Source organism: Salmo salar, chromosome ssa16 (assembly GCF_905237065.1).
Source record: "Salmo salar chromosome ssa16, Ssal_v3.1, whole genome shotgun sequence".
In the NCBI taxonomy this organism is placed as follows: Eukaryota; Metazoa; Chordata; class Actinopteri; order Salmoniformes; family Salmonidae; genus Salmo; species Salmo salar.
The window spans coordinates 75381768-75404923 of record NC_059457.1 but is presented as its reverse complement, the minus strand read 5'-3'; the positions used below and the strand labels follow the sequence as shown (position 1 = coordinate 75404923).

The 23156-nt window shown below is 43.3% G+C and overlaps 1 protein-coding gene across 1 annotated transcript; it reads left to right on the top strand.

The window, feature by feature from the left end:
* Positions 1 to 6209: 6209 nt before the first annotated feature.
* LOC106574724 (sodium/potassium-transporting ATPase subunit alpha-1) lies at positions 6210 to 20491 on the top strand. The gene is made up of 22 exons (XM_045697848.1): positions 6210 to 6447; positions 12268 to 12384; positions 12591 to 12650; positions 13557 to 13760; positions 13912 to 14025; positions 14122 to 14256; positions 14353 to 14470; positions 14786 to 15054; positions 15173 to 15481; positions 15935 to 16069; positions 16228 to 16420; positions 16572 to 16747; positions 16839 to 16975; positions 17180 to 17330; positions 17497 to 17665; positions 17757 to 17911; positions 18006 to 18129; positions 18841 to 18986; positions 19103 to 19233; positions 19327 to 19428; positions 19632 to 19723; positions 20235 to 20491. The coding sequence occupies exons 1-22, from the start codon at positions 6436 to 6438 to the stop codon at positions 20261 to 20263; spliced, it is 3078 nt and encodes a 1025-aa protein (XP_045553804.1). The 5' UTR covers positions 6210 to 6435; the 3' UTR covers positions 20264 to 20491.
* The last annotated feature ends 2665 nt before the right edge of the window (positions 20492 to 23156 follow it).

The following is a 23156-nucleotide window of genomic DNA, read 5'->3' as shown; positions in this document are numbered from 1 at the left end:
CTCGCTATTATTATTTTACTGCTGCTCTTTAATTACGTGTTACTTTTATCTCTTATTCTTATCTGTATTTTTTTTAAACTGCATTGTTGGTTAGGGGCCCGTAAGTAAGCATTTCACTGTAAGGTTGTATTCAGTGAATGTGACTAATAACATTTGATTTGATTTGATTCTTAGCAAAGAGCAATTTCTCAACCAAGAATTTTGCTAGGACTGTCTGGGAGTGATCTGAGTGGTGAGGGGAAAACTGAAAACTAGCTGTTATTAACTTACCACATGGTGATGTCACCAGGCAGACCAAAACTCTATACCACCAAAACAGGCTGACATTTCAGGCAGTCTTTTATAAACAGCTCTTAGATGGCATTATCATAATTTTCATAAATTCACAGTATTATTCCAACCTAAAACAAAAGAATAAAACAAAGGTATATCTAGTTTTTGACTGCACTGGACCTTTAAGCACTTGATAATTTAGGATTGCACATGTTATTCTCTGTTGAAATTCTGAACACTGTTATCCCTCTTGAACTGTAGGATTCCAAAATAGAACACCTAAAATAACATTCTAAATCTCCCTCCCTATGGTTATAGATAGAAAACACAAGGCTTGTGACACAGATTCAGATGGATCAGTTGTTTTGTTTTGATACTGACAACAGCGAGGTTGAGGGAGGGTATGTGAGGTAGATCTAGGTGTCACGTCCTAACCAGTATAAGGGGTTATTTGTATTGTAGTTTGGTCAGGGCGTGTCAGGGGTGTGTTTGTTTTGTGTTGTCGGGGTTTTTGAGTATTGTTCTATGTTTTTGTATTTCTATGTTTTTCTATGTTGTGTATTTCTTTGTGTTGGCCTGGTATGGCTCTCAATCAGGGACAGCTGTATTTCGTTGTTGCTGATTGGGAGCCATACTTAGGTAGCCTTTTTTCCACCTGTCTTTTGTGGGAAGTTGATTTTGCATGGTTGTGAGTAGCCTGCAATACTGCTCGTTCGTTGTGTTTTGTTTATTGTTTTGGTGGTTCACGTTTATTAAAATATGAACCCAACCCACGCTGCGCTTTGGTCCCCTTCTTCTAACGACGGACGTTACACTAGGTTTCTGATTATATATGATTACTAGGCCAGACAAACAATGAGAGAATGGAAATATGAAAACACTTGGAAACAAACATGTGAAATCCATTGAAGTCAAGCCAAATATGGCTTCAAAACAATGAGTCATACGGAACACATGCACACAATTGTGAAAAGGTATTGGTATGCCAAAGCTATTAGTCAAGGATTCCATCTGGCCGTATTTGATTACCCTCTCTCCTCTGTTTGAGCCCCTATCCTCAATTATCTTAAGGGCCTGTCTGACTGAATGGTATTCACTAAAAACTCCAAACTGGATACAGGCGTTATTATCCAGTTATGAATGAGACATGGGTTCATGGAAAGTTTAGTGCTTTCTTAAAGGGCAATTTCGCCCCTTTTCAACTTCATATTCATTATCTCCAGCACCATACCAAAGTCTACATACTGTATGTGAAAACGTCACGTTTATATGATCTGCGGTTAAAAAGATAAGAAGAAAGGTCCTACAAAAGGCTCTGTGACATCACAGTGTAGGATTAAAAGTAGTGGTTGGAACCAAAATTATTTTCCAATCGTTTGGTTCTGAAAAAAAAAAAAATCTGTTCCGTTCCACTGTTCCGACCAGCAAAATAAAGTTCTGAACCGGTTCAAACCCCCAAAAAGTAACGGTTAACAAAATTAAATTACTTCACCAATCAGTGCGGATAGACCAGCTTGCTATGGAGGGGGAAGCTATAGTTATTTACATGCATTGGACAGACAAGTGTAGGGCACGAGATGTGACTGAAATTTTGCGGGTTGGTGAGAGAGCGAGAGAGGGTGGAGGAGGAGGCTTAGCTTGAAGCGTTTACACCTACGGACGAGCAGCTTCTATGAAGGAACGTTGAATGTCTTTGAACTTCCGAGAGTTAGCTTAACATTGGACCAGAGCTAGCTAGCTAGCCAACAAGCTTGTGTGTGCAGAGTGGAACCAGAATTAAAATAAAAACACGTGAAAGCTGATAACTATAGTATCCTTAACTAGCATTGAAAAAGTGAATCCATTCTTCTCTAATTAAAAGGGGAAGGTATCCTACACACACACACACACACACACACACACACACACACACACACACACACACACACACACACACACACACACACACACACACACACACACAGGCAAAGATTTTCAGCTGGCACGCAGACACTGGAATAAGTTTCTGAGCGACAGAGTGAGGGCTTTGCAGATTATTCTTCAAATCTGTCATGATCGATGTATTGTAACAGGCCCACAATGTGGTTACTGGTCGAGGTTGGATATATTTGGCTGTTTTCGCTGCATAACATTTAGAAGTAGTCAATTTTCAGGTTTAGAAGAAGTGACTGCTAAGTGCTAACTCCCGTTCATATAATCTGGTAGCATAGCTACATAGAGAAAGCAGTGGAGGTTACCAAAGTCGTTTTAAACTGTAATGCAGTGGATTGGTGACAATGAAATGAACATGTATTGGGGTTGACATCTATACAGCATTATACTCCAATTTTTACCTCAACATAGTGTGAAATACACATAAAAAGAATAGCCCAAATGTAGGCCAAATTTTCCAGGGGGCAATGAGGAGATTCAGGATCTTTCCCCCACGGCATCTTTCCCCCACGCGTTTCCATGACTTTCCATTGTTTGGGTCGAGTTCCATTGACCTCTCTACCACATCTATTGCGCACACAGCGAGCTGCCTAATCACCCTTTCCTGTCCCAGCTGTAACCACCAAGTGTCTGGTGATGCCCAAATTACCGCAGCACAAATATCCCCCACAGCCAACCCTTTAAATAATGCCTAAGATGCTGCCAGACCCATAGTGGAGTGGACGTGTACACCGCTATGTAACCCTTGCCCCTTGCTGCCATATGCCTCCACAATCTAGTGGGAGAGACGCTGCTTAGAGAGTGCCCTGCTTTGAGCTGGATTAGCAAAACATACAAAAAGCTGGTCACATAACCGGATCCGGGTCCGCTCAATGTACTTGCATAAAGATCGTACTGGACACAGGGCATGTAACTGCCGTTGCTTCTCAGAAAAAATGGAGGAAGTGGAAAGGGAAATAGCTCAAAGCTAGAGACCTGTAGGGCATAGTGATGACCTTTGGGGCGAAGGCGCCATTAGGATGCAATATCACTTTAGAGTCGCCGGGAGCCACGAGCAAGGAGGATTTGTAGGAGAGGATCTTCAGATCCACAGACTCCAGTGGTTCAGAAGGGGGCCTCAAACATAGCATCCAAAACCAAAGCTAAATCCCAAGTGAGCAAAATAGGTTTTGAAACCCGTCTGAGACGGCACACACCTTTTAGGAATCGCACCGCAAGGGCTAGTGGCGCCATCAATTCCCACTTGACACGCTGAAATAGCCGCCATGAACCCTTTCAAAGTGGAGAATGAACAACCCTGCTCATTAAAATGTCCCCATGTGCACTCTGAAAACAAACAATTCCTTTATTTTGGCACCAAAGCCCCAACACCTGCCACTTAAATGCATAAACAGACGACAATGCACATTTTCTCGTGATGCGCAAAGATTTCCCATATCCGGGAGACCAGCCAGGGGCGTAGCCTCCACTCCTGAGAGAGAGGGCCCCACCTGGATAGAAGATCTGCACCTGAGTTGAGGCAACCGGGGACATGCGTCGCCCAAAGCGAGAGCATGTGCACGCACTGCTCCCTAGCAGTAGGGAGCGAGACCCAAAATTAAGAGGAAGAGAGATCGAGTCTCTCCCCATCGCTTGATGTATGCCACCACTGACATACAGACATGACGTTTGCTTCGACCAAAGACCCAATCCATTTCCGCATCCCGCAACTGAGACTCAGTCGAGGTACAGGCACCTGGGAGAGGAAGTCACCATTGGAAAGACCAAGCTCCTTCAAGAATGCTATACAACTGTCAAGAAAACCTGCACCGTGGACTAGGGGAACAGTGCCAGCCGCGGGCAAGCAACTGTAACTGACACCGTCCGAGCATGCACCGAGCTGAGACATACAAGACAACAAACATTACTATCTTTTTATTCATTCGGGCATTGTCGCAAACCCAGCTTGTTAGCCATCTTCATCTCACCCTAGGAAACTAGGATAACAAATACAAACTCCAGCACACAATGTTCAGGGGATGAGCACACTGTACCACAAAGGGACAGTTTAGTTGGCGCAAAGTCAGATAGTCTTGTGTTCCAAAACGTTTTGTTTTTAGTAGCGTGAATCGTTCCTGCTCACATCGAGGTGAAGTGCGGAAGAATTTAAGGAATGAATCCGAGCCTCGGGCTTATCACCTGTGGAAGCCGAGGCTTCCAGAGAGGCGCGGATTTCATTGGCCTTGTTAGCCGTGATTTTAATTCTTCAATCGAAGTCGCGAGAGTGCTACTCCCCATAGTTGTTTTACCGAAGGTACCGACTGAAAAGGAACCTATTATCACCTGCTGTTTGATGCATACAGTGAAAAGGGAGCAACTTCAACCAAAAATGCAAAGCTGACCTAGATCAGTCTATAGGCCTGCTAGGGACAGCTTCATCCTACTCTGAGACCAACTTGTTGACTGGTATTTGTTCCCCACTAGGGGGCATTATGCAGATAAAGAGAGAGGCGCTTCCTCTCGCTCGCCCCGTGGGGACAGGAACGTGATAGTTTCCATGGTAACTCATTTATAGGATCGGGCTCACGGCTTGTATATACAATTTGAGATATTTTTAGTTCCATCTTTGAACATGCACACACACACACACACACACACACACACACACACACACACACACACACACACACACACACACACACACACACACACACACACACACACACACACACACACACACACACACACTGTGACTGAGTGTGCCGCTGTCTGTCCATCTGTCCACCAAGTCTCTCCAAGTAAAATTCATGCAAACGCATTCAAGCAGCTTCTTGGGTACAACAAGTCCTAGATGATACTGTACATCGGCATGAATCATGAAGCAAAGTCTTGTGTATAAAAATATTCAATTCAATATAATTAGCATTTCAAATAGTTTTCTTTGACTTTAGTTGACCTGTTGGTGGTGGGGGAAAAGTCAGTGTCTGAGTGAATGTGTTTTCATTAGAGTTTGTATGTAATGCTCATTATTAACACAATTTTAGATTGTCTTATTACAGGGTGAAGCCAAAGGGAAAAGTTGATATTTGGGTGGACAATAAAGATGTGTTGTTCTATACTATTCTATTCTACCTCACACAGGTAGAATGCTACACTAATTACAGTGACCTATAGACATGTGGTTGAATCCTAGACATGTGGTTGAATCTGCCTCTGTCTGGTTCTGCAGTGAAATACCTGGTCCCGTATCCACAAAGAACCTCAGAGTAGGAGTGCTGATCTAGGATCTGTCCATATAAAATTATTCACTATGATCTAAAAGACAAACTGATCCTAGATCAGCACTCCTACTGGAGTCCAAACTGAAGGGTGAAGTTAAGACATAAAACAGGACCTTGAGACGGGGTTAATGGTTAGGATCCCAAAGTTAAAGAGTTAATCATTTGTAGATGCAACAACCTGCCATCTTCCAGGCTTCCATTATTCTTCTGACAAGGTCACATTGTCCACGAAGTGTTCATGACAGGGTCAGGAGGGAAATTTGACATCCTAAAGGGTTTAACGGCCTGGTTCGTTTAAGTTTAAACTTCCTAAAGACCAGTGATGGAGTTTTCACTAAAATTATCGCTTTCCATAAATGAGGTTAAAATAAGGAATGAATAGAGAGTGATTGAGAGAGAGAAAGAGTGTGTTTGTGAGTGTTTAAATCATGTTCATTCTTAAACCTATGTGGAAATTAAGAGAAAAGGGACAAACAAAACATGTAGAGTATTCTTAAAGAGGCTTGAGGATAGGTTTAAAGAGGCTTGAGGATCGGTTAGTAACCATTATGAATATGAGTGGTGAGAGATATTGACAGAGATTTCATCCTAATATGAATAAGCCTGCACAGAAGAGACCAAGAGACTTTGCTTCATAAATATTTTAAGTTACAGAGACTTAAGTCCATTGTCACGCAATGGATTCAATCTACTTTATGAAGGCCGATAATCGTAAAACATTCAATAATGGGGACTCCGCCCCTCCATTCTATGTTACCATGGCAAAAAGTGCAGACGTCACGATCGAAAGGAACACTGTATATAAGTATTGGACCTTTTAATGAGACGGGAAGCTTGGATGCGTGTCCGGTAGGAGTGACACGTGTGGATAAGGGCACATCCAGGGGCAATACATTTTTCAATTCGTTTTTAAGTAAATTGGGATTTGATTGTTCAATAAGTTTTTTTTTTTCTCCACAAAACTGCAAACATGGGACGTGGAGTAAGTGCGCTTTTTCTTTCCATCTTCACATTCTAGCTCCTCCATGAAATGCTACTGTAGCTTAATGTATTCAATTCTTAATTCTAGGCTACTTGTCAAAAGTGGTATGGATTTAAACATTTTTTTTTTTAATAATACAGTTGAAGTTGTTTTTAAATTATCACATGTACGTAGATGGCCGCATTTTTTTTCAAAATGCCTGCGATGGGAGAGTGACTTCCGCATTTTGTAGGCTGAACAAAAGTTGCTTTCATAACGTGTCTTGATCGAGTGTCAATTAGGGTTCAAAATGTGTTGTTTTTACATTGATACTGAAGATCCACAGGTTGGTTAGCTTGGATCTAGTCGCCAAGGAGAAAAGCTTGTAAGCGCTACGATGATAGAATTGAATTGACGGTATAAGACAAGTTTGAAGATTGATACAATGTTTATTTTCATCCAAGTGAACTGCCGCCAAGGTGGCTACAAATGTGGCGTGGTCTGTTTAAATTCGAGTTGCGGGAAGTGGGGGCAGACATGCTATCTTGTGACTTGTTACTTTGAGATACACGGCCATACAGAGTCTGTAGCCCACTTCTGAATATATGTGATGGTCTTTGTTTCAATGAGTCTTTCATGGTGACTTGTAACCCGCTTGACTACATTTTGTTCATCAATGAGAAATATGGGTAATATTCAGATTCTTGATCAATTGGTTAAATGTAGTTGCGACTGTAGGCTGTTGCGAAAGTCTGTTCTTCGTAAATTGAATAATAACCGTAGTCCACCCCATTCACAATATCAACCATGCGCCAAAGTCGTCGGTGTTTATTTATTTTTGTCATGCTCGTTGAAAGAATGTAGTTTTTATGTAGATGGACTATATTGGAATAATTCACTTTGGCTGCTTAAAAGGATAGTTCTCGATTTTAGCAGGATGCCCTTATCTACTTCCCCAGAGTTAGACGAACTCGTGGATACCATTTTTATGTCTGCGTTCAGTTTGAAGGGAATTGCTAACTAGCGTTAGCGCAATGAGTTGAAGTATATGGGAACACGCTAACACTAGTTAGCATTGGCTCACGAAAATACCTCTAACTTTTGTAATACTGGACGCAGACACCCAACAATGGTATCCACGAGGTCATCTGACTCTGGGGGAAATACCGAACTGACCCTTCATAACATTTGAGCACCTGCAAAATCTCTTAATAAAAAAATACATGTATTCCACTGAAGGCTTAATTGTTGTATACGGATTTTGCATATGGTTGTGTATGACATTTCTTGTGTAGCCTACATTCTGCGAATGTTCAGATAGGCCTACGATGTGTCTGGGAAGACCTACATCAACTACATGTATTAATGAAAGTCATCACTTTTCAAAATAACAATAGTTTTTATTAAATTTGATACAAATCGGTCCAAGACAAATGAATCTCCTAGTTGCTCCAGTGACGTTCAATACACTAGATTTGTTGTATATTCCTCTCACTTCAAGTCATATTGTTCTCGACTTGTAGAATTACGTTTTTTTTTTTAATGGGCAATCCTTAGTCAATAGGGTTTTTGTCATCGCACCTGTCTAAATAACTACCTGCAATTTTATGGTGATGGAAAATGTATCAATTATTGGGGTAATTTTTTTATTTGATGATTTATATATATATTTTACAGCTACCTACCTGTGACTCCTGTGTTTGGGTACTGTATTGACTACTGAATGGCAGACTGGTGGGATATCGGGGAGGTTAATAGCATCATATAAAAGGCTCGCCACTCCCTGCTGGGCAACGGATCACACGGACACAGTGATAAATGATGCATTCACAGCTACAGTAAGAGAGGGGTGATTAGAGAGACAGATTGGTTGTATGATGTGAATGCAGAGCAGCAAACCTCCAAGTGTTTTGGATTTTTTTCCCTGTATGGTGGTGAACACTGCTCTGCCCCCGCCCCTTCTGTCTTCTCAGCGCTCCGGTCCAGTACACCCGCAATAGGCACAGATGCTTGGTCAGCTGGACTAATGATTTCCAGGAGATCACAGAGAGGGATGTGAGAGGTACAGGGAGAGCATGAGGGTGGCATAGGGCTGGAGGGAGCAAAGGGTTGGTTAGAGTGGTGAGGTATATGGAAGGGAGACCGCTGTGAAGATGAGGCACCAGTTGCTGCATTGTCATCATTGTTCAGAGGGAGCTGGCAGAATTTTTATGAACTGGTTGAATGGCAGTTCAGTTCAAAATGCAGTTTTTCTGTAATGAAATGGAAAATCAAGAGGTATGATGCTATACAACTGCTCACTGTCAACAAATTGAAACGCCCAAAAGTTCCTTCCCAAAATGGTATACTATGGCTATTGTTTCCATCTCTCAAAATAAACTGTGATCTATAAACAAGGCCGTTTTCCTGTAACGTTATTAGGGCGCATTCTTTCTTTGTTTTTCCACTTCTTTTCTTGCCATCTTTCATCAAGGGGGGTCATTGTTTTAAAGATCCCACCACTGAGTGTGATGGGAAGTGACTTGTGGAAAATCTCCACTGTAAACAAATGAGGCCTAGAATATGTCCAAAACAAGGACTTTTTATATGGTGAAGTAATTGTGGAATTCTTTATTACTCTCCAGTGTTCCACCTCTGAGCTACTATCAGGTTGTGGCCTCAGCTGACCATTATTTCCCCCCAGGGGTCCACTGTGGAACCAAGAGACCTGCTCTTTTTAAAACATTTTTTTTGCTCTCTCTCTCTCCTGAGGATTTCACATTCTTTCCGCTCGACAGTCACTATGAATTAGGCATCCCTTTTGTCACGCGCCACCCCATCTCTGTGACAGAGAACACATCTCACCCCCACTGCCCCTTTCTCTCTCCTGCTCGATCTCCCTCTCTGCTCGTCTGGCTTAGCTGCCTAAACATTATGAGAGTACCACACATTATTACACCTTCTGTTTCCTCCACTGTCATTTCTATTGTTCCAACTGCCGAGGGAATTGTAAAAAAAAAACGGTTGTCCCGTAGGCCTACTCACAATCGGCATTTCGCAATAGCCACGCGCGTTCTGTTCTAACCTACATTTCAGACTGGCGCAATAAAGGAAGTTGCATCCCATTGATTCGTAGTCTGCTTTTAACTGTGGTTCCTGGGGTCTTAAGGAGAAACACTGGCATTCACCATCTTTTGTTCTGTGGGAAAACCGACTCTTCCAGCGGACGTGGTGGGAGTTTTAAATGCGTTTCTTGTGAATAAATGAACTTTTTTCTAAACTGAAGAGAGGGAGAGAAAAGGGGGAGGAGAGTAACACGTGACTCGGTCCATTCAGATATCTGAGAGGTGTGGTTATGTCGCCTGTAGCAACGGGGCAAAGTCCCAGTGCGAGGAGGAGCCAATATGCTTGAGTGGGCAGCTTTTGTATTTGGCACACGTACAGGAACAGAACCAGGAATGGTGTTCACAGGAATTCGACCCTGGCTGTAAAATATGCACCCGCTCGACCGTCTCTTATGAACTTTTGTTGATCTGGCGGTGGTGTTTTAGCGTAAAAGTGAGAGGCCCCTCGTCTCACTGAGGCTCTGTTCTGTCTATCACTGTTGTTTTTATGAGGACAGTTCTTTCAAACTTTCTGTCCTCTTGGAAAGGGATGTCTTGCCGGCTTCACCCCCTTCTCTACCCACCCTGCGTTCTTGCCCTCTCTTTCACACACAGTTGTTTCTCTTTCTGTCCCTATATGTGTAGGGAAGTATTTAAACTCTTGCTTAGGTCCAACCTCTGATCTTTCCAAGCATTTTTTATATGCTAAAACAGGATAAAAATTTTAAGAAAAATAAGAAAACATATCAAATCATACTACTGTAAATACACTCCCATATGCAACGTTCATGAGAACAACAATTACGCAGTTGAATATACTACTCTGAACTATGGGAGAAATGGTATGCAGACCCAAGCCATGTTTACCACAGTGGTGTTCATCCCACTCCCAGATCAAACCATTACAGTAATCCCATATAAGAATGCGGTAAGCCTGGTATCTTAAGTGTTTTGCTAAGAGGGTCTGAATAAACTCCGTGATTGTACAGTTTGTCCAAAATAAAGTCACTCTAAAGATATATTTCTTTGCCCCATTTTTCATGTTTTTACATGGTTCTCCATAGAGGTACAAAGCCTCATTGTTCTCAGGCTTGTAGTGGGACAACTGTTGTTTTTGTGTGATTGGTCTTGTGAGAGATTCCACACAATTGCTGACATCCACACTTTTTTCCCTGTTTTCAGTGCAGTAGCTTCCTGTTAGGTTTGAGAGACAGCTGAGTAATACTTCCAAAACAGCATCCTCCCTTCCTTGCTTCATTGTGGTAATAACGGATGTGTACACTATTGGGAAAGTAAAAGGGATATTTCTTAATAGTATTAGTGGGGGGGGGGGTGCATTTCCAAGAAGGGGAAAGTCTGTGTGCCTGTCAACTAATAAAAAGACCACAGGGGACTGCGACAAGATTCCTTGAGGGGGCCGGAAGACTCCAGCGGGACTTGTCGTTCCACCTCTACCCTTTACTGTTCCAACAGCAACAAAAAAAAAACTGGTAGGGCACCTTATGTTGGATTCAGTTGTAACCAAACAACAAAGTTGAATTATCAGTCACGCCCCTGTGACTTGGGGATCACATTCTGAACCAGGAACTGTCTTGCTTAGAGTCAAGCAGCTTTTGTGTAACCCCATAGGGTCAAATCAGAGAAGCATGTAGAGCTCTCTTCCCCCACAGCCAAAACGCTTCTGAACACCAGTAGAACCTGAATAATTTATGATCGCTAACTGCCTTACCGATGTTTATCTGGTACTGTGCATTATCCTGTTGCTGCAGTGTTCCAACACCCTCCCCTTTTCAGCCGTCTAGCTGACGTGAATTCTTCAACAGGTCTTTGTCCTCTTCCCAAAAGTGACCGATTGATAATGGAGAAAGGGAAGAGTGAATGAACAATGTGTTTGCAGAAGGTGAGGTGCCAGGGTTATTTTGGACTTTCACAATGAGATGACTCCAGAGGAAGAAAGTTCTGTGTGTACTCAAGACAACCGAGCCAATGGTGTGCATCTTTTCCCCTCTGGAGTTCATTTTGCCCCTATTCTGGACAAAGTATTGTGACATAGGGCCTAATAGTCTGACATTCCTGGATTGCAGTGGAGTATGTTGAAATGACCCTCAGCCCCACCTCTCCCACAGCTCTCCTTATTGACGCAGTTGCACAAAGTGACGGTCTGTAACATGATTGTTCATTAAGCATTCCTCATGAACTTCAGACAGATGCCATTTTCAAACATCCAAGTTGGTTCTGCTGAGTAGTGAAAGTAATTGGGCTATCTAGAACAGGTCGTAGACGCTAAAAGGTGAAAGCCTACAGGGTGATAGTCCAAAAGGGACGGCCACAACTATCTTTGTACTTGTTGCACCATACCTGTCTAGGTCACGTTTGTTTTGTAAAGGATAACTGGGCTTACGTTCAGTAGAACAATGCTACATCAATAACCCACAAGTTGTTGGGTGACTTCTGGTAAGTCATTTGTAACTGAAAAGTAGCATTTTTATCCTTTTCAGATGAGTGAGTCTCTAATTGACTCAATGAATTACCTTTCAAGAGTTGGGGCCCCCAGACTTGGGTTTTAGTCATGCCTCGGAAACACTATGGGAAACTATACTATAAGCAGATTCTGCATCAGGGGCTTTTGCTTGAGTTGGGTGAAGATTTTATTTTCTCGGGCAGAGCTCTAAAGGGCCTCTTTCTACCTATTTTATTATGTTTGTATATATATTTTTTTTCCTTATCTCTCCTAACAATCTCTTCTTGCCCTCTGTAGGAAGGACGGGAACAGTATGAGCTGGCGGCGACCTCTGAGCAGGGAGGCAAGAAGAAGAATGCCAAGGCCATGAAGAAGGAGAGGGACATGGATGAGTTGAAAAAGGAAGTTGATCTGGTGAGTCGGCTTCTCTCACTTTCATTCTCTTTCAGGACCTGGGAAGTTCATCTTTAAATCACAAGTCTTGATCACTCGTGTGTTGATGTCACTGACTTGGTGTCAAGCTTGGCGCTGCATGTAATGTACTGTATGTTTATCTTGTTGGTGCAGAAGTGCAATGCAGTATGCTTGTCAGTGACATGTTCCTAATCTCTGTCCCATAGGATGACCATAAACTGACCCTGGATGAGCTCAACCGCAAATACGGCACCGACCTTAGTAGGGTACGTTTGGAGCTTCGCTCATTTTCATTTCAGTTGGCGATTCATTCATCTCCCCTGCACTGTTTTCTGTTAACAAATTAGTTGCTTATCGACCACAGCTGGAGGGCAATTCGGCTCGGTTCTCCTCAATTCGAATAGTTTCAATTATTTAATAGAAAAATTAAGTCAAGTGATGGACTTCAAAGTTCTGCTCAAGTTATGGGTTTCGGACTCTTGGGATCTCTTCCAATTATTAAACCGTGGAAGAATGGGGTCATCATAGACTTGGATGTGACAAATATCCAAGGCAATGCGAGAGATGCTTTATCCCTCTTTTACATCCATGCAAATAGCCTCTTGATCATGATTGGGAGATCAAGGGGAATAGTAGATTACTGCCTCCAAACCTAGCAGCGCAGCCGAGTGGTCCTTTTGAATAATTCACAAGCAGCAGGCTCATAGCACCTCAGCCCAGATTTAGGATGCGCTCAATCCCAGCCGAGGAGATGGCCCTGTTTTCATTGTTTGCAGCGAGTTGCCTGGCAACTGTCAGCACCTCGACTCTATCCAGAGCCCCATTGACTTGTTTCTCTGTTTTCTGCCTTATGTGAAATTAGAGTTATGACTTGGCCCTGCAGTGTCTGTCTGCCACTGACAGACCTCGCAGAGATATTATTGTGTTGACAATTTGCTTCCTCTCTCCTTATACGTGCCGTGAGAGAGAATCTCAAGAACGGGGGGGGGGTACCTAGATATGCCTGAATATAGCAATATACTTGATTTTAAAACGCAAGGGTTGATAAAGGTATACCCTTAAAAATAGTGTGGGAGGGAAGCACCTATTCTTTTAAAATTAAGTATCCTACAGCATCTTAATTTTGAGGTCTCGACATGTAAAGTAACACAACCAATTTTGTATTTCCTCAGGGGTTATCCAGTGCTAAGGCTGCCGAGAACCTTGCCCGTGATGGCCCCAATTCCCTGACCCCTCCTCCCACTACCCCTGAGTGGGTAAAGTTCTGCAAGCAGATGTTTGGCGGGTTCTCCATGCTTCTGTGGACTGGCGCTCTCCTCTGCTTCCTGGCCTATGGAATCCAGGCAGCCATGGAGGATGAGCCGGCCAATGATAACGTAAGATTCCAAGATGAAGAATGTTGATTTTATTGACATTGTGATGGAATTGAAAGCAGATGATGCTTGGGTTTTGTAGTTCTTTTGTATTGGTGTTTGTGCGGGGGAGTTAACTTAATTCTAACACGTTCTGCATCTTTGTCCCTCACAGTTGTACCTGGGTGTTGTGCTCTCTGCTGTTGTCATTGTTACTGGCTGTTTCTCCTACTACCAAGAGGCCAAGAGCTCAAAGATCATGGACTCCTTCAAGAACCTGGTCCCACAGGTACTGGCTGTTTAGAAATTAATAATTTTGAATGTGTTTTTTTCCCCCCCTTATTATTACATTTAAAGTTTAATCTTGTTGTCCTCTGCCTTGTAGCAAGCCCTGGTTGTCCGTGATGGTGAGAAGATGAACATCAACGCTCAACAAGTGGTGGTTGGAGATCTGGTGGAGGTGAAAGGTGGAGACAGGATTCCCGCTGATTTGCGAATCATCTCTGCCAGCGGTTGCAAAGTGGGTACTTTAAAATCCCCTTGCTCCAAATACATCACGTTCCGCCCATGTCCGTGCCATTCATTATTGTATTAATCTAATTCCCTCCCCACTCAGGTGGACAACTCCTCCCTCACTGGTGAATCTGAGCCCCAGACACGTACTCCGGATTTCTCCAATGACAACCCCCTGGAGACAAGGAACATTGCCTTCTTCTCTACCAACTGTGTTGAAGGTACTTTAACAGAGCAGAGTTGCTCAGATGAGAAACAAATCAACTAAAAATACATTCTGTCCAGGGACCACAGATAAAAAAATTAGCAATCTAGCTAAATCTGGTGCAAGGGCATGTTGTACATGGTCCCTGGCAAATAAATAAAAGAAAACAAACCATGACTGGGCTAGCTTTGATGAAGTCCTGTTGTTGTATAAAGTTGCTGTATAAAGTATGTCCACCATTTCTGAGGTTGAATCACTGTCAAATGTGCTGTTACAGTAGTCAATATGATGGCATGATTGTTACATTAAACCTGCACGTTATTTCCTGAAGGAACTGCCAGAGGTATTGTCATCAACACTGGTGACCGCACTGTTATGGGTCGTATTGCTACCCTCGCCTCTGGCCTGGAAGTCGGACGTACCCCAATCTCCATTGAAATTGAGCACTTCATCCACATCATCACCGGTGTGGCCGTCTTCCTGGGCATGTCTTTCTTTGTCCTGTCCCTCATCCTCGGATACTCTTGGCTGGAGGCTGTCATCTTCCTCATCGGAATCATTGTCGCTAACGTGCCTGAGGGTCTCCTGGCCACTGTAACTGTGAGTACTGTCTTTCGGGAGTGTTTTATTTTCAAACACTTCACATATGGCTCCAAAAATCAGTACATTGCCAATTTTATTCGACAGACATGTTGAGTACTTTCGGCTTCCTCCGCAGGTGTGTCTAACTCTGACTGCCAAGCGTATGGCCAAGAAGAACTGCCTGGTGAAGAATCTCGAAGCTGTTGAGACCCTTGGCTCCACCTCCACCATTTGCTCTGACAAGACCGGAACCCTGACTCAGAACAGAATGACCGTGGCTCACATGTGGTTCGACAACCAGATCCATGAGGCTGACACCACAGAGAACCAGAGCGGTACCTCCTTCGACAGGAGCTCTGCCACCTGGGCTGCCCTGGCTAGAGTCGCTGGCCTGTGTAACCGTGCCGTCTTCCTGGCAGAACAGAGCGGTATTCCTATCCTTAAAGTAAGTGTCTCATTTCCCCAGAGTGAATTGACAACAGTATACACAATGGCGTTATCGACAGGAGTTCAGCATGTAAAGCTGCTGAAAAGGCTCAACGGGGTTGTCTTTCACTTTATGTAATTCCTCCCCTGTCGCCTGAATGCCTCAGCCCTTGCAATCCCCTGGAATATAACCTCTCACTCCGTTAATCATCTCACCTTGGACTAGCTGTGATTACCACATTTAATTTTACCCCTTATTTTCAGTTTCTCTTTGTGACGGTCTTTGTCTTCTACAAGGCTCAATCTACAAAGAGTTCCTTTCCATTAAATCTGTTTAAATTGATGGAGGGCATTTTAATGTCTTGGGCCACGTAAGGATAAACCAGGTACTTGGAAGTGCTAGTGTGTGAAAGAGTGTGCGCCAGCGGCATACCACGTCCACTTCATCTGCCTACTCGTTTCCGTCTCGCAGAGAGATGTGGCTGGTGATGCCTCAGAGTCTGCCCTGCTGAAGTGTATTGAGCTGTGCTGTGGGTCTGTGCAAGGCATGAGAGACCAGTACACCAAGGTCGCTGAAATCCCATTCAACTCCACCAACAAATACCAGGTAGGTCAATGGCACGGTAGCACCCTGCCACATGAAATAAGGGGATATGTTTCACTAAGTCTTTGAAAACCCTTCCCTTTGGCACAGAGATCAACATGGTTACGCCTATTCTGGTAATCTGTTTTCAAAATGGCTGCTCCTATAATTTTATCCCTTAGCTCTCCGTTCACCTAAACAAGAATGAGGGTGAGTCCAAGCATCTGCTGGTGATGAAGGGAGCTCCTGAGAGGATCCTGGACCGCTGCTCCACCATTTTGATCCAGGGCAAAGAACAGCCTCTGGATGACGAGATGAAGGACTCTTTCCAGAACGCCTACATGGAACTGGGTGGTCTGGGAGAGCGAGTGCTGGGTAACAGTCATTTATTTCAGTCATCACTAGTCAATACAACTGTATTTTTTTGTTATTCCATCTGTGTTGTCAAATTATCCAATGTGAGGTGTAAAATTGCACTTTTGCTCCTTTTTTCAAATCACATTTTCACCATTTTGTATCCGTCTAGGGTTCTGTCATTTCCAGCTCCCTGATGACCAGTTCGCTGAGGGCTTCCAGTTTGATTGTGAAGAGGTGAACTTCCCAACTGAGAATCTGTGCTTCGTTGGCCTAATGTCCATGATTGACCCTCCCCGTGCTGCTGTGCCTGACGCTGTGGGCAAGTGCAGGAGTGCTGGAATCAAGGTATGGCAATGTAATACTTAACACGACTCTTCAGTCAACCCACATAGCAGCCACTGTGACCAGACCACTCCTATTCCCTTCCTTCCCTTAGGTTATCATGGTCACTGGTGATCATCCCATCACTGCTAAAGCCATTGCCAAGGGTGTGGGCATCATTTCTGAAGGAAACGAGACTGTTGAGGACATTGCTGCTCGTCTGAACATTCCAGTCAACGAAGTTGACCCTAGGTAATACAAAAAAATATTTAAGTTATGTTGTTGGAAACAACAGTTAAACTCCTGCCGTTTCTCTACATTTTTCCATTTTGAAGGCCTTTTTCCAAAGATTTCATTCAGGCTTGAATGTCGGGTCCTTCTCATGAGCGCTTATAGACATAGAAATGTCTTCATAGCAATGGGATTTCCCATAAATAAAGGGTACATTTTTCCCAGGGATGCCAAGGCCTGTGTGGTCCATGGCGGTGACCTCAAGGACCTGAGCGCTGAACAGTTGGACGACATCCTGAAATATCACACAGAGATTGTGTTTGCCAGAACCTCTCCTCAGCAGAAGCTTATTATCGTGGAGGGCTGCCAGCGCCAGGTAATATTCAGCTCAACTTAAAGACACTAGGCCTATCTCACGAGAGGTAAACAGAGTGAATGTAGCGTAGGCAAATTCCTTTAAAATTAAAAATGTGTTTACCAGTTTTCTCTCTCTAGACTTCTGTCTCTCCATAGACTCAAACACCTCTCCTCCTTATCCACAGGGTGCTATTGTAGCTGTGACAGGTGATGGTGTGAACGATTCTCCTGCTCTGAAGAAGGCTGACATCGGTGTTGCTATGGGTATCTCTGGATCTGACGTCTCCAAGCAGGCTGCAGACATGATCCTCCTGGATGACAACTTTGCCTCCATCGTGACCGGTGTCGAAGAAGGTAGAAGAAGCATTTCAGTGGATTTAGAATTTTTGGGGTTCCGTCTATTTTGCATTATTTTCACTAACTGTTATGCATGTACCTTTCCTAGGCCGTCTGATCTTTGACAACTTGAAGAAGTCCATCGCTTACACCCTGACCAGTAACATTCCAGAAATCACACCCTTCCTCTTCTTCATCATCGCCAACATTCCACTGCCCCTAGGAACTGTCACCATCCTCTGTATCGACCTGGGAACTGACATGGTGAAGAATTTGTATATTTAAGATTTTTCTTTTCTAAATCTTTGTTTACTGTTCAGTTTTATTCTAATTGTTGAAATCGTCCTCAACTTTCCAGGTTCCCGCCATCTCCCTGGCCTACGAAGCTGCCGAGAGTGACATCATGAAGAGACAGCCCAGAAACTCCAAAACGGACAAACTGGTGAACGAAAGACTTATCAGCATAGCCTACGGTCAAATCGGTAAGACCCCTTTTCACAAAGCCTGACTTGCGCAAAACAAAGTATTTTCATTCTTAGATGAAACATCTCATACCCCTCAAACTGGATTCTAGACTTAAGTTGACTGGGTGGTTTTGGGATCAGCTGGAAGTGGGGTATGCGCCAGAAATAGCCTCCCTGGTGATAAGAGAAGGGGTCTCTGAGTGATGATGGGATGTCTCTGGCTCAAGAGTTTCACACTTTGGTGATGGAGCCAAAAATAGGTTTAAACCAGAGGTTTCCACGTGAGCGGGACTTTCCTTAAGAGGAAACACTGATATGGACAGCATTCACATACTGCGGTTGCATCATATCATGGGTCGCGAACCTCTCCCACCAACGTGGTACTCCTTGGGAATCACTGAAGGGCGGCAGGTAGCCTAGCGGTTAGTGTTGGCCCAGTAACTGAAAGGTTGCTAGTTCGAATACCTGAGCCAACAAGGTGAAAAATCTGTCGCCGTACCCTTTAGCAAGGCAGTTATCCTTAATAAGCTCCAGGAGCACCCTACTACTATGGCTGACCATGTAAAACAACACATTCTCCTGCACCTATCCGGTTTATGTAACAATCAAACTTAAAAAAAAAAATTATATGGAGATTGAAGCAACATAGAAAAACCAACAGACAGAATGACATGGATAGAATCTGATACAAATGCACCCATCTGATCCTGTCTCCCCATCTCTCCACAGGTATGATCCAGGCTTTGGCTGGGTTCTTCACATACTTTGTGATCCTTGCTGAGAACGGGTTCTTACCCTCCAGACTGCTAGGTATTCGTGTGGACTGGGACAACAAATTTTGCAACGACCTGGAGGATAGCTATGGCCAGCAGTGGGTGAGTATGCAGACACCAATGTGGTTTTCACAAGCCTTGTTGATTGGTCTGATTCTAGATGATTAGCTGACTGTGTTTTGACTGTTTCTCCCTCTGTTGCTGACTGTTTCCCTCAGACTTATGAACAGAGAAAGATTGTGGAGTTCACCTGCCACACAGCATTCTTCGCCAGTATCGTGGTTGTACAGTGGGCCGATCTGATCATTTGTAAGACCAGGAGGAACTCGGTCTTCCAACAAGGAATGAGGTGAGTTCAGTGGCCATTTTGAAGAGCATTGGCTGTTCGTTTTTGTTGTGAAAGAAATAACTTGATTTTAAATGCTGCTTCTGTCCTCCTCAGGAACAAGATTCTCATCTTCGGCCTGTTTGAGGAGACCGCCCTGGCCGCCTTCCTGTCCTACTGTCCTGGAATGGGCATCGCCCTCAGAATGTACCCACTCAAGTAAGTAAAGACCTTTCAGTTAGGTCTTCATCTCTTAAAAAAAAATAATTGTAGTGCCAAAAATAGTTAACTCTAGGAGGACTACTATTAATCTTAGCTATGTGTTGCTTAACGTGTTAAGATCTGTTCTTGGTGTATTCTGGTCTGGAGTCATTTCAGATCTGTTATTTTTGTTTTATGTTTTGTTTTTCTTTTCTCCTTAGACCCAGCTGGTGGTTCTGCGCCTTCCCATACTCTCTCCTCATCTTTATTTATGATGAAATCCGAAAACTGATCATCCGACGCAGCCCAGGAGGTGAGGCTAAATCCCTTTTAGTTATTACTGTTATTACTATATATCTGCCGTACTTGTTCATACAAGTCCTCAGTTTGGCTCTCAAAACCACAAGATTTTCCCTCGTTCTCAGGAAGATGGTAAGGCTACCTAAATATGCAGCCTTACTATCTGGCAAACAAACGAAGTCTGTAAATCTTTAAGCAGCAGCATATTTTTCAGATGCACTAGTCAGTGCAAGACAGTGGACGCAGACACGTTTGGGAGTCTAGTCCACTCCATTGACAACTGCTGATGTAAAAATGGCTTTATAAAATGCATTTGTGAGTAAACCGGTATGCTATCAGAGACTTTTTAAAACTAGTGGATGTTAAAGATGTCGGTCACTTGACTGTCTTCCTCAGTGATCGTCTGAACTACACACTGATAGTTCACGTGATCATTGTTTATGTATGCTACAGCCTTCCTCAGTCCACCTGTTTACCAGAGGTAATTCATCTCTAAATCCTGTTTTCGATCTTCTCTGTTTTAGGTTGGGTGGAGAGGGAGACGTACTACTAGAAAGCATCCAGTTTGCATCGCTCAAGTTCTTGCATGGTTGTCTTGCTGCTCGGAATTTTAAGTTCTGTAAAATGTGGATGTGTTTTTATATAGGGAATGCTTGATACTAAAACACTGAGATCGAGATGATGAACCAAGACATTGACATTGTGTGCCTTGTTTCTGGAACAGGACCAATTTTATACATGTTTTTAACAGTAATATAAATAAACTTTCAGTCAGCTCCCACTTTGGTGTCTATGGTTTGTGCATGTGTGCTTGCACGTTTCCTCATTGCAACTTGGAGACTTTCCAGAATAAACACAGCATCAACAGATCTTCAGGTCATTATTTTCCTATCCTTCCTGGAGATTCTCTCTACTCTCACTCCGTTTTAACCATGAGCACTGCTTTCAGTGTGCAGTCAACTAACACCAGCTAGTTGTTCACTGTCATTGTAGTGCAGAATGTTGACTGTATTTCATGTCACCTTTTGACCCATTCACATCACACTTTGTTATCCATCTACTGCCCGACATTAAACACTATCTACACACACTAGCAAGCCTGTGTCAGAGCAACCTTCTATCAGAAGCACAAGGCAAGACTTATCAACTGGCAGCACTTGAGTATTAAAAACCCTGCTGATAGCATTGTGGCTTAATATGTATATTTCATTCAAAACCACTGTATAACGCTTACAGTAGCAATGCTCTCCTGTGGGTGGGTGTTTTAAAATAAAGTAGCTATGGAATGCCTAATCCAATATCCTACGCTTGAGGTTTGGGAATGAAGCTAAACTATTTTTTTAATCCACCCACTAGTGGTGAACCCCTAGTACCACTGACGGCATGGCCAAGAGAAGGAGAACTCCTGATTTCTCTGTGAACATCCCTCCTACGTAAACGCTGCAGGTTGCCTAGTGGTTAGATCGTTGGCTAGTAACCGAAAGGTTGCAAGATTGAATCCCCGAGCTGACAAGGTAAAAATCTGTCGTTCTGCCCCTGAACAAGGCAGTTAACCCACTGTTCCTAGGCCGTCATTGAAAATAAGAATTTGTTCTCAACTGACTTGTCTAGTTTAAATAAAGGTAAAATAAATAAGAATTAAGTTCAACTAGTTCAAGTTCCTGCCATATAAATAGTGAAAGGAACAACCACTTCTGCAGCATTGTCAACTAAGAACATGTAGATCTACTGCAGGCTACATTATCTAAAGGGCTGTTTGTCGACAGCTGCGACCAGGCTTATCGAAAGAAGAAGCTAAGCTACCTACTGTTCACAAAACATTTCATTGATAACTCCCCACTCAGACTGAGCACACTACAATTGAACCTAGCTTGCTAAAGTAGGCATTTCACATCCCGTCTGTCTGTGGAGTGGAAGACGCTTGAGACGACAGTGCACACAACATCCCGTCCACAAGGAAAGAAAACTGTCACAAGCTCACAATCCCCAAGCTTGGGGTGTCAGTGCACAGTCCAGTTTTGTCAGTCCCTACCGGACTTCATGTCTGGCAAAAGATGGTGGATAAATGAAGATGTTTTACTCAGGCTTTACCATTTAATTTTTTTTGTCACAGTCCAGTCTTAAGGGGTGACTCTCCCATAGACACCAATATGATAGCAGCTGGGTCTGCTTAGTTCATTGACTGTTTATGAACTAGAAACAATTTGGGAGTGGGATGTCTCTCTTCCGTCTCTGGTCAGGCTGCGTGACAGCGTGTGGGTTGACAGCGCTGTGTATTCTCCACACCTCCCTTACTCTCATAGGACGGCCTATGTGGCTTCCAGTTAAAGGGATAGTTCATTCTCCAAAGCCAAAGTTTGTCATGCCTCAAATGTGGCCTATAGTCGAGCTCCATATCCCGCGGCATCTGTTGTGTAAATGTCTCAGGATTCAAATGAATAAGAATGATTGGCACCACTGAGGTGAACTATCCTTTAATGCAAAGTGAAAGCACGTTATACTTACAGAAAGAAGTTCTATCTCCCAGGGGTGTTTCTGGCAGGTCTTTAGCAGGTCTGGAAAGAGGCCAAAAAGGAGAGGGGTGAGAAGAGTGAGGCTAGAAATGGGTAAAACAGACATGGCTAGAGATTCCACTTGATTTAACACAGACCTACCAAAATGTCAGCCAACTACATTCTTGCACTGAAAAACATACTGAATTATAAACTTCCACACGGAACTCTGCATTCAATGAATGAGAATGACCATTCTAGATCAGCCCCATTTCAGTTCTATGGTAGTTAAGGGTCGTATGTACAGTAGGCATGGAAACAAACCGACTTCCTGCACCGTGTGGAATTTGAGGTTTCTATAGTGATTTGGCCGAATACAGCCTATTCAAGATGATTTCCATTCATGGTGTAGGCCTATCGAAGGGTAGAATGTTTAAACAACACTGTGAGAGAAGGAATGTAGTTTCATTCATATCTTATTCTGCAAATGTCATCATGAAAAATATTAGAATGAGTACAATAGTTTAAAAAATATATTGTTAAATAGTGTAGTCTAGTGGTTACATAGTCACTGAAGGTCATAGTTGGAATTTTCGGAAACTTTTCTGTCATCAATAGCATGTCGTTGGTAGTTCCTATCGCTTCCTAATTTTCATTGGAACTTCATGTGTACATTTTAAGGCACTCAGCGTTCCATAACACTCAAGGGATTCAGATTCTATAACTTCACCTCTATCGGGAACAGAGCGTATGCTGCTTGATGACATCTTGTGTTTGAAAACGTTTAAGGTCAGGAAAGGCCAGATAGGAGCGCCTTTTACACTTAAGCAACAACTTACATATCGGCTAGACAGGTCAGGTCATAAGGTCATAAGCAATCATATGGTATCTCTTTTGGTATCGCTTTGATCCAAGCACCAACACCTCACTATGCGGTGTGCCTAGTTTACTGCA

Coding starts and splice junctions, on each gene's coding strand:
- LOC106574724 (XM_045697848.1), top strand. Junction 16,748..16,838: donor GCAGGAGTGCTGGAATCAAG/GTATGGCAATGT, acceptor TCCTTCCCTTAG/GTTATCATGGTCACTGGTGA. Junction 17,666..17,756: donor CGTGACCGGTGTCGAAGAAG/GTAGAAGAAGCA, acceptor TACCTTTCCTAG/GCCGTCTGATCTTTGACAAC.